General features: G+C 37.8%; 1 protein-coding gene and 1 pseudogene across 1 annotated transcript in view; both read left to right on the top strand.

The window, feature by feature from the left end:
* The window catches only part of LOC145241340 (uncharacterized), a 33,642-nt gene extending 16,926 nt beyond the window's left edge, over positions 1–16,716 (top strand). The window contains exons 3-4 of the mRNA XM_080104189.1: positions 8,575–8,801; positions 11,422–16,716. Coding sequence (XP_079960315.1) covers positions 8,575–8,801; positions 11,422–16,677 — 5,483 coding nt within the window. The 3' untranslated portion in view covers positions 16,678–16,716. The remainder of the gene's footprint in view (positions 1–8,574; positions 8,802–11,421) is intronic.
* LOC145243449 (U2 spliceosomal RNA) lies at positions 2,991–3,082 on the top strand (annotated as a pseudogene).
* Positions 16,717–17,064: the final 348 nt, after the last annotated feature.

The following is a 17,064-nucleotide window of genomic DNA, read 5'->3' as shown; positions in this document are numbered from 1 at the left end:
ACATTAGTAAACGTATTGCTGCATCTAAAGTGAAGCCAAGTTTGTCTATGGAGCGTGCGTTTATACGTGACGATATGAATAAGTTGATGGAGAACCTTGAGACGTACATTAGTAATCGTCATCAACTTTGGTCCGTAGTTAAGGGGTTCCTGTCCTTTTGTGATTTTTTCCGTTTTTGCAAATATTTATCTATCGGTGATCAGTTTGCTAGGCAAAATGCTTCCAAAGATAATAGTAAACACCTTGCTCTTCTGGTTCGCAGAAGATATGGGTGTGAACCCACTAATGGAAGCAAACATATTTTCAATTTTTCAAAAATGGTCCTTACAGAAATTGAAAATAAAGTTTTGTCTAGGGGCTTAGATTTTTGTATTCCCCCCACGAGTTTAAATAAAGAGAGAACACTTTCTGCCTTTGAAGTTTTGTTCTCTCAACTTAGACATAATGTGCCTAATTCCCCAGAAAAAATTGTTGGGATGAAATCCAATTTAGTTGCCTTAGCTCACCGATATAGTAACATTCCTGTTGATCATAGCGACTTTGTCTGGAATATAACGCAATTTAAAACGATGAAAGCGTTAAAATCTAACACCGATATTTATATGTGTAAACCAGACAAAGGTGCAGGAGTGGTGATTTTGGATAAATCCGACTACGTTGAGAAAATGGCAGTGATTCTCAATGATAGTTCGAAATTCCGTAAACTCGGCGGTGTCGAGGTGACGGATAATACTTGCAAGAACGAGGCTAAAATGCAGAGACGTTTACTTGCATTATTTAAAAAGAAGGTGTTTTGCAAGGATGTCTATGACAGGATCAGGCCCTCTGGGTCACAGCGTCCCAGAATGTATGGTCTCCCTAAAATCCACAAGCAAGGTGTTCCACTGAGACCCATTTTATCAATGGTTGGTTCAGCACAACATTCTTTGGCTCAGTGGCTTGTAGAAATTCTGCAACCTGTGCGTGAGCTATACACCACGCATTGTATCCCAGATTCCTTTCGGTTCGTTGATTGTGTACGTGGGTTGGATTCTAATGCAGAGACGTCTTTCATGTGTTCATTTGATGTCTCTAGTCTTTTCACCAACATACCGTTGGATGAGACTATACGTATATGTACCGACGCTTTATATGATGGTCACCTGACTGTTCCACGGTTTTCTAAAGAGATTCTTATTGAACTCATTTTAATGTGTACGAAATCCGTGGAATTTAGTTTTTGTGATATTATGTACTGTCAGGTTGACGGGGTTTCAATGGGGAGTCCGTTGGCCCCAACTTTAGCGGATATTTTCGTCGGGTATTATGAATCCGTTATGTTTCATTCTACATCTAAACCCACTGCATATTTCAGATATGTTGACGACACTTTTGCTATTTTTCCTTCGCAAAGTGATGCGTCGACATTTTTTAATAGGCTGAATTCTTTACATGGGGCTCTCAAGTTCACTATGGAAAGTGAGAAGGACAATTCGCTTCCTTTCTTGGACGTTCTTGTCGAACGCTCAAGGGGGGGCTTTCTCACTACAATTTATAGAAAGCCGACATTTACTGGACTATATGTGAACTGGTTGTCTTTTGTACCTAAATCACGTAAGGTCGGTTTAATTAATACTTTGGTACATAGAGCCCTCATGATTTGTTCGCCTAACAGATTGGATGTCGAACTCGATAAGATCAGGGAAATATTCATCAATAATGGTTATCCTGTTGACCTTATTGATGATTGTATTTTCAAAAAGGTTGCGGATTTTAAATCCCCTAAAAAGTTTGGACCCTTGAAATGCCCGGTTTATTTGAAATTACCGTGGATAGGGGAGGGGAGTAATATAATTTCAAAAAAGATTCGAAGAAGTATTTACGATTGCTTCAATTCGGTGACCTTGCGTGTGGTATATACTACGAGATCTGCTTTTCCGTCTTTCCGCAAGGATAGTTTGCCTTACATTCAAAATAGTAATATTGTATATCAGTTTAAATGCCAGTGCGATGCTGGTTATGTTGGGCGAACATCCGTGCACCTTTTGACTCGTATAAACCAGCATGTTCCATCGAAGATCAGACAAGGGAGGATGGGGTTTGGAGGTCTCCCTCCTTCTGCAGCCTTGGACTCTGCTATTGGCCAGCATTTGGTTGACAACCCATGCTGTGCCGATAGATATAAAATAGATTGGTTCGAGGTGCTACATAGAGCGGACTCCAAAAATCATTTAAAGATTTTGGAGGCTGTCTCTATTGCGGTGCGTCAACCTTCTTTGTGCCGGCAAAAAGAAACATCTAACGCATTGTTTCTCTTTGGGGAACTTTGAATTTTTCTCCCGCTTTTTTTTTTTTTTTTTTTTTTTTTTTTTTTCTCCCTCGTTGTGCCAACATTTTTAATCGTTTTTTAAACGTAAATAAATTTAATTAATGCCCCCGTACGTTGGCACATTAAATAAGTTCCCCTATAGAACTCTTTATTTTCGCCACAATATTATTTAGATTGCTATCGATTTGCTCCTGAAGAGATGATAGCCGAAAGAGCTCTCGAGAAACTGCCGCCTACCATTTTATTTAAAACCATATATATATATATATATATATATATATATATATATATATATATATATACACACGTTTTATTTTTTATTACCGTATCTTTCTGTTAAGTTACATTATTGTTTCGGCTACTCGGCCGTTTTTTTTTTTGGCCGTCTGTAGCGTCCTCGTTGGACATTTCTGTAAAAGTCTGAGGACGCTACAGGCGGCCAAAAAAACGGTCGAGTGGCCGAAACAATAATGTAACTTAACAGAAAGATACGGTAATAAAAAATAAAACGCATATTTTCTCTACAACAGTATTGAGCACTTTCTTCAGTTTTTATTAATTACCATCTCCAATAAATATATATATATATATATATATATATATATATATATATATATATATAAAATAATAAAACAAAACAAAACTTAAGGTCGCTTTTAAGGCAAAGCTAATAAAAATGCTTTGTTCTCCTTGGCCTTTTGGCCAAGATCAAAGTGTAGTATCTGTTCTTCAAATGCTACATTTCAATTTTTGTTTTGTGGGGATGAAATCCTTCACGACTGAGACAATATTTTTTTGTTCCTTTTCTCCACGTTAAAAAAACGACCCTGATGTCTAAATCTGTCCCGTGGGGAGGCATTGTAAATAGGTACTATATTTAATGTAACAAAGTTTTAATATTAAAAAAGTAACTAGGAAAAGTCATTTCTGATTTAATTACAAAATGCCCTGGAAATGTCCCTTCTGATTAATTATAAGATGCCCTGGAAATGTCCCCTCTGATTAATTATAAAATGCCCTGAAAATGTCCCTTCTGATTAATTATAAAATGCCCTGAAAATGCCCCTTCTGATTAATTATAAGATGCCTTGGAAAATATCCCTTCTGGTTATCTTTTTGTTTGTTTACTTGCCTCCCACGAGGACGTAGTTAGACATGAGGTTGGTTATAAATTTTGGGGGAAACCACCTCCCCAAAATAGGCACTCTAGTTAGTAACAAAAATAAAAATTGTATCAGTAATGAAGGATTTCTCCTCCATTAACCGAGACCAAAAAAGTGTGGTGTCGCATCTGAAGACAGATACTACACTTTGATCTTTACGTGAAGGCCAAGAACAACAGAGAAAAAGATTATTTACAAAATGCCCTGGACATGTTCCTTCTGATTAATTATAAAATGTCTTGGAAATGTATCATTTGATTGATTACAAAATGCCCTAGAAATGTCCCTTCTGATTAATTATAAAATGCCTTTCAAATTCACGCATTTCAGGTGAAAACATTATCACCTACTTATATGTCATGTTGAAATTAGTACAAATTCTAACACACCATCATCGTCACCACCATCGCCACTAGCACCACCGTCACCATCAATCATCCACCACCACCAGTGCCGCCTCAATCTCTACCACAACGATCACCACAACTACCGTCACAACGACCGTCGCCACCATCACCCCAGGCGCCACATCCACCGCCGCCACCGCACCGCTGCCACCGCACCGCTGCCACCGCATGTTACATAATAATTTTTAATAAAACAGTCTATTTGGAAAAACTGCAGAGTCTGTTTCTAGAAATGACGTCACGATGTTGGTTGTGGTCGGGAGCGAAGCATGATTATGTTGGTTTTAAAAGTGCTCTGGAGGTATCTAGGATTTTGAGGCAGGAGTAGTATCTGTTTTGTTGTTACAATGTAATCTCCCATGCATTATCTCCTTCGTTTTGTTTGGGCGGAAGTAAATAGTGTTTGTTTTTGTTATCACAATGCCAGGCTTTCAAAGGATTGTTTTCTTTTTCTTTGTAATGGTTAACATGTGATATCCGTACATATATGAAAAAAAAAACTCTTAAACATAACGAAAAAATTTTACCACTGACGTACATAAAATTATTAAAATGAAAATCACGTCAGATCATCGAGTAGTATAACCTTTCAATAATAACCAAGGTGCTTCTGCAGTATAACACTCATATTAAAACAAGCAAACTCTTAGCCGTAACGTACTGAAAAGTTAGCACAACAGAAAATTACAGAAAATAATCGAAGAATTTCATTTTTAATAAGAAATAAGATACTTGGACAGAAATCGACTCAAGAAATAAGGTATTTGTACGATATAGTACTCATATGAAAAACAAAAAAATCTTACCTGTGACGCCCATAGACGTTTTTTAAACCGAAAATCACATCAAATCATCGGATAGCAGACTTTTCATTGTTTTCTCATATAGGTAGAATACTGTACACGTACCTTATTTTTCCTCATATTATTATGAAAACTGGTAGAGAGAACAGAAGGTGTATAAGGAGTTGGTCAAGGAAATGGCTGAAGCACTTTACGACCTTAAAATCATTTATTTCATGTATATTTTGAAGAGTGTATGGTGTAATTTCGATAATTGCTGAAGTAGTTTACTTTCTAAACATCACTGTATTTCATATATATATTTTTAAGAGAGGCGGAGTTCTAAAGAGCCAATCCCGAAAATGGCTTAAGCAATTTATGATCTAAAAATCATTTTATTTCATCTAAATGAATTAAGAATATTTATCTTATGATATATATATATATATATATATATATATATATATATATATATATATATATATATATATTATTCAATTTTCACCCCAAACAAGGCACAGTGCCACTTTGAAGCAGGGGGCTACTATTAGGGACTTAATTAGCGGGGTCATTATGAAGGGAGATGAGTAGAAAGATGTTTGTTAACATTACACTTGAACTTCTGCATATCATTGCAGTTGGGAAAGCAGAGTCCCGGAAGGGAGTTCCAAAGACCCGTAGTTCTGGGGAAGAAATTATTGGAGGAAAAGGCTTTCTTGCACCTAGGGATCTCTACTGTAAAGGGATGAGACTTAGTAGCTTGTCGGGTTTGTCGGGGTAGTTACGTCGGGGAGGTACAAGTGTTTGCAGTTCGTCAGAGCATTCACCATTAAAGTATTTGTAGAACAGGCAGAGGGATGCAACATCTCGTCGATGGGACAGAGGCTGAAGCCTAGATGACAGTTCAGGACCTATCAGGTTGGCGACTCTCTTTTGAACCCTGTCCAGGAGCGAGAGACAAGAAGCAGATGCACCAGCCCAGATGTGACAACAGTACTCCATACATGAGCGAATGGTTGCCTTATAGAGGTATAGGATACTGTCAGGCGTAATTAGTTTTCTAGCACGGTAGAGGGAGCCAACCTTCCTTGCAGCAGCCTTGGCAATGCTCTCAATGTATCTATTCCAGTTCATATTCCCTGTAAACGTTAGGCCGAGGAGTTTAAAAGAAGTACTTTCAGGCAATGTGTTCTTGGCCATTGCTATTGGTGGTAGAGAAGGTTTCTTGTAGTTATGTAAGGAAACACACACACACACACACACACACACACACACACACACATATATATATATATATATATATAAGAGTAGCCATATTATCTGTCAACATCCTACTACACTTTTATTTTTTCATTAATCAAATTCCACCAATTACTGGTCCATTCCATTTTCTTACCACTATGAAGAAATTGTAAAAGTTGACGTGTAACATGTTTCTATCAAATAATATTACTTACATGCTAAATTATCAGATTGTGACATAGTTATTACTAACTGATTTACAAGTTTCTTTGATTAAATTATAATCTCTAGAAAAAAGTGATGCCTTACTATAGTTCTATTTCTTGTAATAATATATCCCAAGCAGTTCTCCAGTTTTGTCTATAGAAAGATTTATTTTTTTCATTCACGGTCTGATCGGAATTAATATTGCACTGATTCTATTGTTTGCTTGTGTGATGATGTTTTCAACTACCGTGGAATTTCTACGGATTCTGCTAGTAATTATTATTCTATTATAACTATGTTAACTCTATTGAATATTAAATGGCATTCAATATATTGTAAAAGCCGCCCGACATGACCCGGTCATAAAATTGCCTTAATATGATATTTTAATTTATGCAGATTGCCAATAGAATCAATCCTCTATTGATTATTATATATTACGAGGAATAATATGTCCGGTGTACTAATTCGCAAAAAAATAAATAAATAAATAATAAAAAATAAAAGGATAAGAATGATAATATAGTTCATCAAATTCCGTCTGTGTTTGTTTACAATATCACGTCAGCTGATATTTGAGCTTGACGATGAATGCTCTGGAAGTCACTTCTGATTAATCTTAAGTTTTAAAATATGCACAAGAAAAAAAGTGATTTGCGGCGATTTTTAACGGTATTTCTTCTTTTATCATAAATTGAACTCATTAATAAAAAAAAATTAAAATAATATAGTGAGGTACATTCGGGCTTGAACAGGGGATCATTAGATCCGTAGTCGAATGCTCTAACACTAAGCTATATCTCCAGATGTCAATAATTCTGGTGGAGAACACTGCCAGGCATATAAATTAGCTTTGTGTGAAATCTGCAAAAGATAGGTTCGGTCGTTCGGGAACTTATAAGGAAAGAACACACACACACACACACACGCACAGACACACACGTATACATACACGCACACACGTACACGCACACACACGCACACACACGTACACACACACGTACACACACACGCACACACGTACACGCACACACACGCACACACACGCACACACACACACGTACACACACACGTACACACACACACGTACACACACAAACACGTACACACACAAACACGTACACACACACACGTATACACACACGTACACACACACGTACACACACACACGTACACACACACACGTACACACGCACACACGCACACGCACACACGTACACACACAAACGTACACACACACGTACACACACACGTACACACACACACACACGCACACACACACGTACACACACACACGTACACACACATACACGTACACACACACACGTACACACACATACACGTACACACACACGTACACACACACACGCACACACACACGCACACACACACACACACAAAGTGACTTTTATATCATAGTAGAGATTAACGGGACCTGTGGAAATTCCACAAGGGTCTCATTCATATGAATTATAAATTGATTTTAGCATTCTGTAGATGTTCAGCGTTAATGGAGACGCTCTGATATTATTGTAGCTCTTTTGTTAAAACTGCAAAAGTATGGATATAAGCTAGCAAGGATGCCCAGCGTAGCTCGATCGTAAAGTACGCTTAAATTTGATATTTTAATTTTGGCAGACTTCATATATATTATTATAGAGTTAATGTTATATATTATAAAGTTGCGGTTTCAAAAATGAAAAAATATATCCATACGAATTGGGTGCATCAGCTTGAATCGAAACCGAAACTAAACTATATATATATATATATATATATATATATATATATATATATATATAAACTTGAGTTACTTCAGCTATAATAAAAACCGAAACCGAAACTTATGAAGAATTCTTGTTAAAATTATTTATTACAGGAAATGGAAGTCCATAACAATTAAACAACAGTCATTCGGATGTAAGCGTGACACACAAAATAAATAACACACACGCTATGCTATTTATATATAAATGATGATGATGATGATGATGATGATGATGATATCACGTAGAGGCAAGAAACGCAGATACACGAACATACGAGAAACTGTCATATAATTTTATTGATATGAAGATGCAAATATTGTTGAATGAAACGGGCAATTCATGACGCTTGCATTTTATCAGTATTTGTAGAGATTTGACTATTTTTTTTAAATTCCTGCCATAAAGAAGAAAGGAAACCTTCAAAATAAACTTTCGTCTGATTTGAGTTGTCAATAATGTTTAAAAATGAGATTTAGTATTATTTTTTTTATTATTTATTTATTTATTTATTTTATTTTTATTTTATTTATTTTATTTTTATTTATCTATTTTTTTAGTTTTATTTTACTTTATTTTTATTTATTTTTTATTTTTATTTTATTTTTACTTTTATTTATTTATTTTTTTATTTATTTTTTATTTTTATTTTATTTTTACTTTTATTTATTTATTTTATTTATTTATTTATTTTTTCAGATCATAAACTTAAACAGAATCTGCTGAAATGGTTGGCAGATGTCATTCCTCAATTCAAAATTACCAATTTCCACACTTGTTGGAATGATGGTATTGCGCTTTGCGCCCTTTTGGAGACAATTTGTCCTGGAATTTGTCCACATTACTCTTTCTTACAGAACCATTGCCGCGTCAACAACTGTCGACTGGCACTCCGACTGGCCAACGACTACTTTAATATTCCAAACGTAAGTATTAAAAAAAAATAACGTTGAAGCCATCATCTTTACTTGGGAGTCACCACTTATCAAGGCCTGAAAGCCATTCGAGAATAAGGGTTAATGAATGTAAATTTGTATTTAAGTAATCGGTAATGGAGTAAATTGAGTAGAATTTGAGTATTTATGGGGACGGCTCAACAAGAATTTGTTTACATTGGATTTGAAGGCTACCATGTTGTATTCCACCGGAAAGCAGGACAACGGAACAGTGTTTCACAGGCGGGCAGTTCTGGGAAAGGAGCTTTGTTCATGGAATCTGTGTGTAGAAAATCGTTTATAATGGTTGTAGTTTTTGTGAAAGTTTGGCAATGGAGACTATAGATTGGAGTTCAGTCGAGCACTTGCCATAAAAATAACAATAGAATATAAACAGGCTTGCAGCGTCTCTTCTGTGGGAAAAAGGTTGCAAGGAAAAGAAAATGGCATCACCTACTAGATTTCGAAGACAGTCTTGAATTCGACCAGGGCTGGATAGTATGCGCCAAGAAGCTCCTGCTCAGATGTGGCAACTGTACTCCAGTTTAGGGCATACCTGGCTTTTATACAGATAGAAGATTGCATCGGCAGTGAGATACCTGCTGGAGCGGTAGAGTGATCCAACCATTTTTCTAGCGATCTTGGTCATAATTTACAATTGTATAAGTACTTATACTGCATAACACCACCATCTTTTGTCCTTTAATCATGCTTACTGGTGCGTGATTCATTTCCTGGGGATATTTTCAGCTGATGGAAAAGCCACCACAACTTTAATTATTGAAAACTGTCTTACTTTAAGTCGACATCTCCTCATATTATCGGGAGTTAAAGTTTTTGTGACTTTATATGCATACAAAAGTTAATCGGAATTTTAAAATGAAATTCAACATCGCCGCTGACAACTTTCGGTTTCTCTCTATAAAATGACGCACTTTGATTTATAAACAACATATTTCGGCGTTCATCATTTCCTTTCCTTTTTCATAATGAACTATTGAACGAGTTCATTTGGATAGATTGAACGAGTGTCGTCATTCAATCTATCCAAAATCTTATTCTTTCTGTACTACTTTATTTACGGTTATAATATCAAAAAAAAAAACTACTACTGTTTTAATCATTGATGACAATCTTAGGTCATTTCACTTTCACTCAACCTCTGTTCATACGAGTTGGGATTAGAACATATCTTGGAGTAATTCCTAGTAAGGTCGGCTAGGGATTTTTATCCTGGGCCTCCAAAATCAACACAGATTAGACCATTCCTGCAATGATCTGGTCCCTGTTGATTTTGCGACGGGAGTTTAATTCTGTGCAGTTCTAGGAGGTCTACCCTTCCAGGCTTTGTCTTCTCTCTTTGAGAAGAGGTTAGTTTATTGCTAATCTCTTGGGGCGCTCTCACCATAGAATGCCGACGAGGCTGACCAGACACTTTTTGTAGGTCAGAGCGACCCTCCTCGGTGGGTCTGATTTCTCAATCTCACTTTCCGACCCTGATGTCTAAGTTCTGGCAGTGGGAGATAACTAAATGCCCTTCACTCTGTCTCATGACATTTAAACATTTTTGTTCGATTGCTTTATTTCCAACTTTCAAACTTACCCGACTGCGTATTGCAAAAAAATGATACTTTAGACGAATGGAAAGAAAATGATCTAATTGTTAACATTATTTTATATTTTTTATGTTTCGAAATTTTTCCGATCAGGATTGATAATTTGGATTATTTGGACTACTGTTCTCATCTTGGATGTTATTTGCACAACGTAGATTAAATAAATGTTTCCGTTTCATACAGATACCCGAATTACATATAAAGATTTCCGAGTTTGACAGAAAGCACTTGAAGAATGTTAGATGTTACATCGACCGGAACGCTGTGAGAATACCATCCAAGAAAAGAAGAGTTGATTGAATAATGTTAATAATACAAAGTTTAATGATATAAACAATTATTAGCATTGTATGACATTTTTACTTTGAGTTTTACATTGCAAAAAACGATTTATATCAACAAATAACTTGTAGAATCTTTTGGAATCTTTAAGGATATTCTTGAATTTTTTGGAATCTGTGTAAAGTTATATATCCATAAAGACATAATTCAGTAGTTCAGGTATACGATTTAAAAAGGGCAAAAGTATTATGCCATGAGAAGGGATTTGTATCGATGACTCTAATTATTGATTCAATTTTCGGAGACGCCTAAAATAGATTACACTTGTCTTTTTTTGTTGTTTTGTCTGTTATTTAATCTAAAGATGTTGCTTTAATTCTAAAAATTAAAGTTTAATATATTTTCTAGAATTTTGGATAATTTTTGAAATCTGTCGGAATCATTTGAAATTTTCTGGAATCTCGAAAATCTTTCGGAATCTTTTGAAATCTTTTGAAATCGCGTCTAAAAATATTTACATCTCAATTTGGATTATTTCATGTTCATCAAAGAATCCTATTTATTGTCAAAAGCAAACGTCTTTTTACACTGAATGGTTACACTACAACATATATAATTTACATAAACGTATTGTGTTTGATATTTTGCATATTTATATATTTTGCATATTTAGATATTTTGCATATTTATATGTTATTTATTTTTATTTTTAGTCTTTGATTTCTGCTGAAGAGATTGCGATTGCAGACGAGTTCAATGGCGCTGAGAATATCTACCGATTGGTCCACATGGTCAAGCTTGCGTCCGAATATCTTCAATACCAAATGACCATAAAGGACAATCATTCGTTTGAAATGTTTGACACTACTTCGCGCCAGTCTTGTGTCGTTGACGGCAAAGGTATCTCCCATGGCACAGTCGGCCGGAAATCCGAATTTACCATTTCTTTGCCAAAGAAATGTCCACCATACTTGAAGATTAACATCCTAGCTCCGACCACTCGACCATCAGGAGCTATATCTGAACAGGCAGCCGCGATGACCGATCTTGAAGAAGGACTACATTACGGTCCCAATGTGACAAAACGACATATTTCTTTCCTTGCAGGCGACAATAAGGACAATGATGTAAACATCAAGTCGTGTTCAGCTTTTGAAATGCTTCCATTTGATTACAAAATAATCCCTGGCGGGAACGCGTTGGTCAGTTATGTACCCAGAAACTCAGGGTTCCATTACGTTCGAGTCAGAGTTCACGAACAAGACGTTAATGGTAGTCCATTTCGTGTACTGATAACCCATCCGACATTAACGTATCAAGATTCTCGGTCGACATTCAAGAGAAGTCTCTCTTTGGAACCATCTTGGACTGTGATAGAAAACGATAAAAAAATCACAGTGAAGAAAAAACGGATTTTACGCCGAACTTTAATTCCTCGTGTGCTTAAAGATGGACGAGGGGAATCGGAAACTGCGAACGAGAGACAAAATAAAGACCGACTAACCGATAAAATATGTGAAGAAACATTAGATATCTTGCCTGCGGTATCTCTAGCCTTGAAGGGTTTTCAAGATGGCGCCCGAAAGCGTCCTCGCGCACATAGCCATGGCTTTAAAACTTATAAAAGAGAGCAAGAGGAATGTGAATTGGGTGACGAGGATATTGCGATAAACTTTCGTCCAATCAAATCGCAGGATTTACACAGTCTGGCAAAAAGGGGAGACCAGTCAATAAACAAACGTAATTACGATAATTGTAAATCTAAGTTTTCATCATTAGTCGACGCTAATTCGGAATCAAATTTTGAATATCTAACTCCAGGTTCATCACCATGTCCTCCTATATCGGAAGACGACAATAGCAGTAGTGTTTACTTTGATGCCGTGAATAAAAGTTATCAAAGATCCGCGATGGAGAGTTTGGATGGTCAAAGATCTCATCAAGTCGAAAGCAAATCCCAACTAGGCGTTAGTAAAAGTGATAGTCGTGAATATTTCTTCGTTAAGGGACAAAGAGGCAAATACACTGTTCGTTGCGTAGGTAATGTGATGGGGGAAGAAACTCCGCCAAATGAACCATCGAAAGAAGAGGAAAGAAAAAGAGAAGGAGAAACAGAAAAAAATAAAGATGGGAAAAAAGAGGAAGACGGTAAAGAAAATGATTATGAACATCAAGAAACGAGAGGAGGAGGAGGAGGAGGAGGTGGAGGAAGATGGAGAGAAACAGATGATGATGAGGAGGAGGCGGAGGAGGAAGAAGGAGAGGAAGAAGATGAAGAAGAGGATGGAGAAGAAGAGGAAGAAGATGAAGAGGAGGAAGAAGAGGAAGAAAGAGAAAGTGAAGAAGAGGTTTACTCAAAGTCTAAAAAAAGACTTTCGCGGCTCGCAAGTGCGCCTTTTAAGTTTCAGAGGAGGCGTTTGCCGAAATCTATCCTAAAGAATGGACTGAAATCCAAACGAAGTGCCTTCAGTAGTGTAAAGCGGACGTCGCCGAAGTTAACGTCGCCGCACACTTCGGATGTTTCTCACGATTCTTTGTCCGAGGAAGTGTTTTTATCGTACCCTTTGGCTAGACGCCACAGAGACTCGTTGATCAAAACTAAAGAATGTTTCACTTCCTTCAACCTAAAGAGAAGCACGTCTCTCCGCTGCGAACATGACAGCATGGCACAGAGGCCTCCTCAAACCAACAGGCGATTTCACAACAATCACATGTCTTACGATGAACTAATTAGAATACAACAAAATGAAGAAAGCGAAATCCAGAGACGAAAAAACCAAGAATGCCAGACAGAAGAGAAGTCAGATGACATGCAGTCTTCCCCGCAACATTCACAAATCACCACTCACTACCGATCCGACGACAGTGACTCCTCTTCTGTCTCGCTTCCACGGAATATATACAGAACCAAAACTGGGAAAATGGACTTCTCTTCAAATCGACATAGCAAACTTGCTCCAAGCGATCGAGTTACACCTTGGTATATAAAGACGAAGGAAAACGAAAAAAGACCGGAATTTTCATATGAGCCTCATGTCCACTCAGATGCTGAGGAAAACAGTCTGTATGCAGAGAACCGTATGTACGACATCGGATTCGAGGAATACAACCGAATGGACAGCATGACATACGAAAACTGTTCATATTCTGCTGACCATCAACATCCGCAATGTTCTACTTCGAAGCTGCCTCAGTCTCCTAGCGCTTATGACTTCCCTCCAAATTCGTGGAAAACAGATACGAATTATAATGATTCTTACTATGATGAACGGGGACATTTTACGGATGCTTCGTTTCCATTTTGGAGAAATGTACCAATATCATGCGGTTCGATACGGAATAGAACTCGCAAATGTTCTTGCCAAAAGAACGAATCCAATTGGATCCCGGTATCTAACAAGGATATTCTAAGATTACAAGTTTGTCGAGAGTGCCATAATTCCGTTGGGTCTCGATCGATCGGAGCCAACCGGCGACCAAACGAAACGTCTCCAACATCTTCAATGTCGCCGACAATTGACGTATTTAATAATCCAATATCGTTTAACATTCCTAACTATCCAATGTATTCCCGCGATGGTATAGTAGCACCTAGTCCAACGGAGACCACCAGATCTGACGGGACTGAAACGTACAAATCTGAAATTCAGATTATGGTTAAGTCCCCTCGTCGGGAGAAGTCGGTGACCAACGAGGGCAGCAAAGTAGAGGCGTCTGCTAAAAAACGAAACAGCGTCATTCTGAAAAAGAGTAAACTCTTGGTTCTTCACAATTACTCTTTGCCTGAAGATCGTGACAAAGGCGGCACCTCGGGCAAAGATACTAGATCGGGCCAAGTGATGCACAACACAGCAATCAGTCAATCAAATATTCCTGCGATTATATTAGACGCAAAAGAAAAAGAGTTGGGCAGCAAAAGTTGCGCAAGGCATCAACAAGAAGATAACCTTGAAAATCAACGGTTTGTTCGTGGTTGGTTGAATGATTACATTGAACTACCCGCCAGGCAGTCAACCATGGAAACCATTGACAGTGGTATTGCTATTGATTCTCGGTCGTCTTCTCCGCAGCGCCCTGCCACACTCGGCGGTCAAGATCCCCCCAGTTCAGTCCCCCGTGCCATAAACAATCACCTGCCACCCTTAAACGCCGAAGTGTCTTATGTTTCCAATCGTAGTTATAAACATCAAAATCATTCTGAACAGTTAGAAGAATACACTAACCACTTCTTTCAAAAACAACGAATCCGCCAATTAGACAAAGAACAAAAATATATGAACATTCGACCAATCCAAAACCTTCCAGAAGGCCGCAGTGAAAGCTCGCCATGTACTGTACGAATGCAATATCAAGCAAAGCCTAACAGTCTGGAAAACAATGTCCGTTATCTTCCGCGTCACCACTTAAAATCTCCCCGCTACACCGAATGTTCCTACGATCCACGATCGTCACCAACGAATGACGGTTATAGTTATGACAGGATGCATCGATCGTCCACGACTTCTTCCGGCAACTGGACAGAACGTGAAGTTAACAAACGGGGCTTTCTACCTCAGGTCCGTCAATTTGGAACTGGCGGTTTGCTTCAGGCCATAATAAAACCTTTCGAAGAACCGAAAGCACGCAAAACTGTTAACGATTCCAACGAGGATACTTCTGATATGGATTTCTGGTCCAGTGGAGGGTACCATGAAACGGGGAAAACCGACGAAGATTCACAGTTTCTCACCGCTAGTTATGGCGGGCGAGATTCAAATCGGAGCACACTATCAGATAATTTTAAAAAATCGAATTGTAGTACAAATAAAAGTTGCAAAGAAAATGACAACGATGACAGTGTCGATTACGACGAGAGAAGGCGTCGCTATTTTGATGAACAAATCGGTTTTGTTCCTCTGTCAGGCGAACCTTCTACACACCACCTCCGACGTCATCGTCAATTCTATTATAATGAACCCCTCACCCAGAGTAGACCTCATTACAGTAGTGTAAATAGCCTATTTACGGAAGGCGGCACTAGTACACCACCGATGCATTTTAATAGTTGTCCTGCCCAGTTGACTTCCGATAGGTACGTATCAAAAAACGATAAATACAAATCAAAAAATCCTAATCATTTTTCTGGAGAACCGTTGTTCCGTTACGGAAGGCCAGGTGATCGATGTATTCAGAGGCCTAAAAAGAGGCAAGAGCCCTTGGGTTTTCGGTCCTCTTTGCGTCAATACCGGTCGTACGCTAGCGGTCTCAACGAACTGCTCATAGCTGACAATGATGACGGACCACCTGCCCAAACAACCACCTCGGCTGTATCATCGCTCTCCTCAGACAAGAATCTCTACGCTCAATACTTGGATCGATCGGATGCTACGGATTTCTCTTCACTGATGGAGATGGAAGAACTGCCGTCAACAAGCGAGGCGGTCATCAACGAGGTTCATGGTTACCGCAGTGACAATCCAGAAAATCTTTCCCCTGCCGGTAGTCTGTTAATCAATGATATAAAATACGAAGAAGACGAAGAATTTGCTCCCTGGTTCAACCAACACACCGACTACTCATCCAATTCGAATGGAACTGACCCAAATTTCAGCGCCAATAGGAAAATGCTTTCAGCAGCTTCGGATCACATGGACTATTACCGCCACGACTCAATTGACAGTCATCGAAAACGATGCTTACCAAACGTGAATTTGAAGGAAGCGCCGGGAATCTGTTGCTTTGGTTGCCGAGGTGATGCTTGCTATTCTGATTCTTGCATCGATCCCGTGATTCAATGCCGTCATCCTCATATCGGTAATTGTGCTTCGACAAGTGAATCTCTGTTGCCTGGAACGGAGATGCTCTTCTATTCACTGCATAAGGCCATCGTCAATGTCGAAGAGAGGCCTCTTAACGAGTGCTACGCTCTTGGACCAGGACTAGATAACGGATACGTGCATGTCATCAATTTCTTCCAGGTTAGTGCTTAATGTTTTTTCTAATCAATTATGAGGAGAGCCTTTTGACATTCCAAGAATGAATTTGTATTGTAAAATGTATTGTATAACGTATTGTATAATGTATTGTATAACCTATTGTAATGTATTGTATAACGTATTGTATAATGTATTGTATAACGTATTGTAATGTGTTGTATAATGTATTGTATAAGGCATTGTAAAACGTATTATAATGTATTGTATAATGTATTGTAAAACGTACTGTATAATGTATTGTATAATGTATTGTAAAACGTACTGCATGATGTATTGTATAATGCATTGTAAAACGTATTATAACGTATTGTATAATGTATTGTAAAACGTATTGTATAATGTATTGTATAATGTATTGTAAAACGTATTATAACGTATTGT

The sequence above is a fragment of the Euprymna scolopes genome, chromosome 2 (assembly GCF_053919585.1).
Source record: "Euprymna scolopes isolate OS-2025 chromosome 2, ASM5391958v1, whole genome shotgun sequence".
Lineage (NCBI taxonomy): Eukaryota > Metazoa > Mollusca > Cephalopoda > Sepiida > Sepiolidae > Euprymna > Euprymna scolopes.
This window is presented reverse-complemented; position numbering and strand designations above follow the sequence as displayed.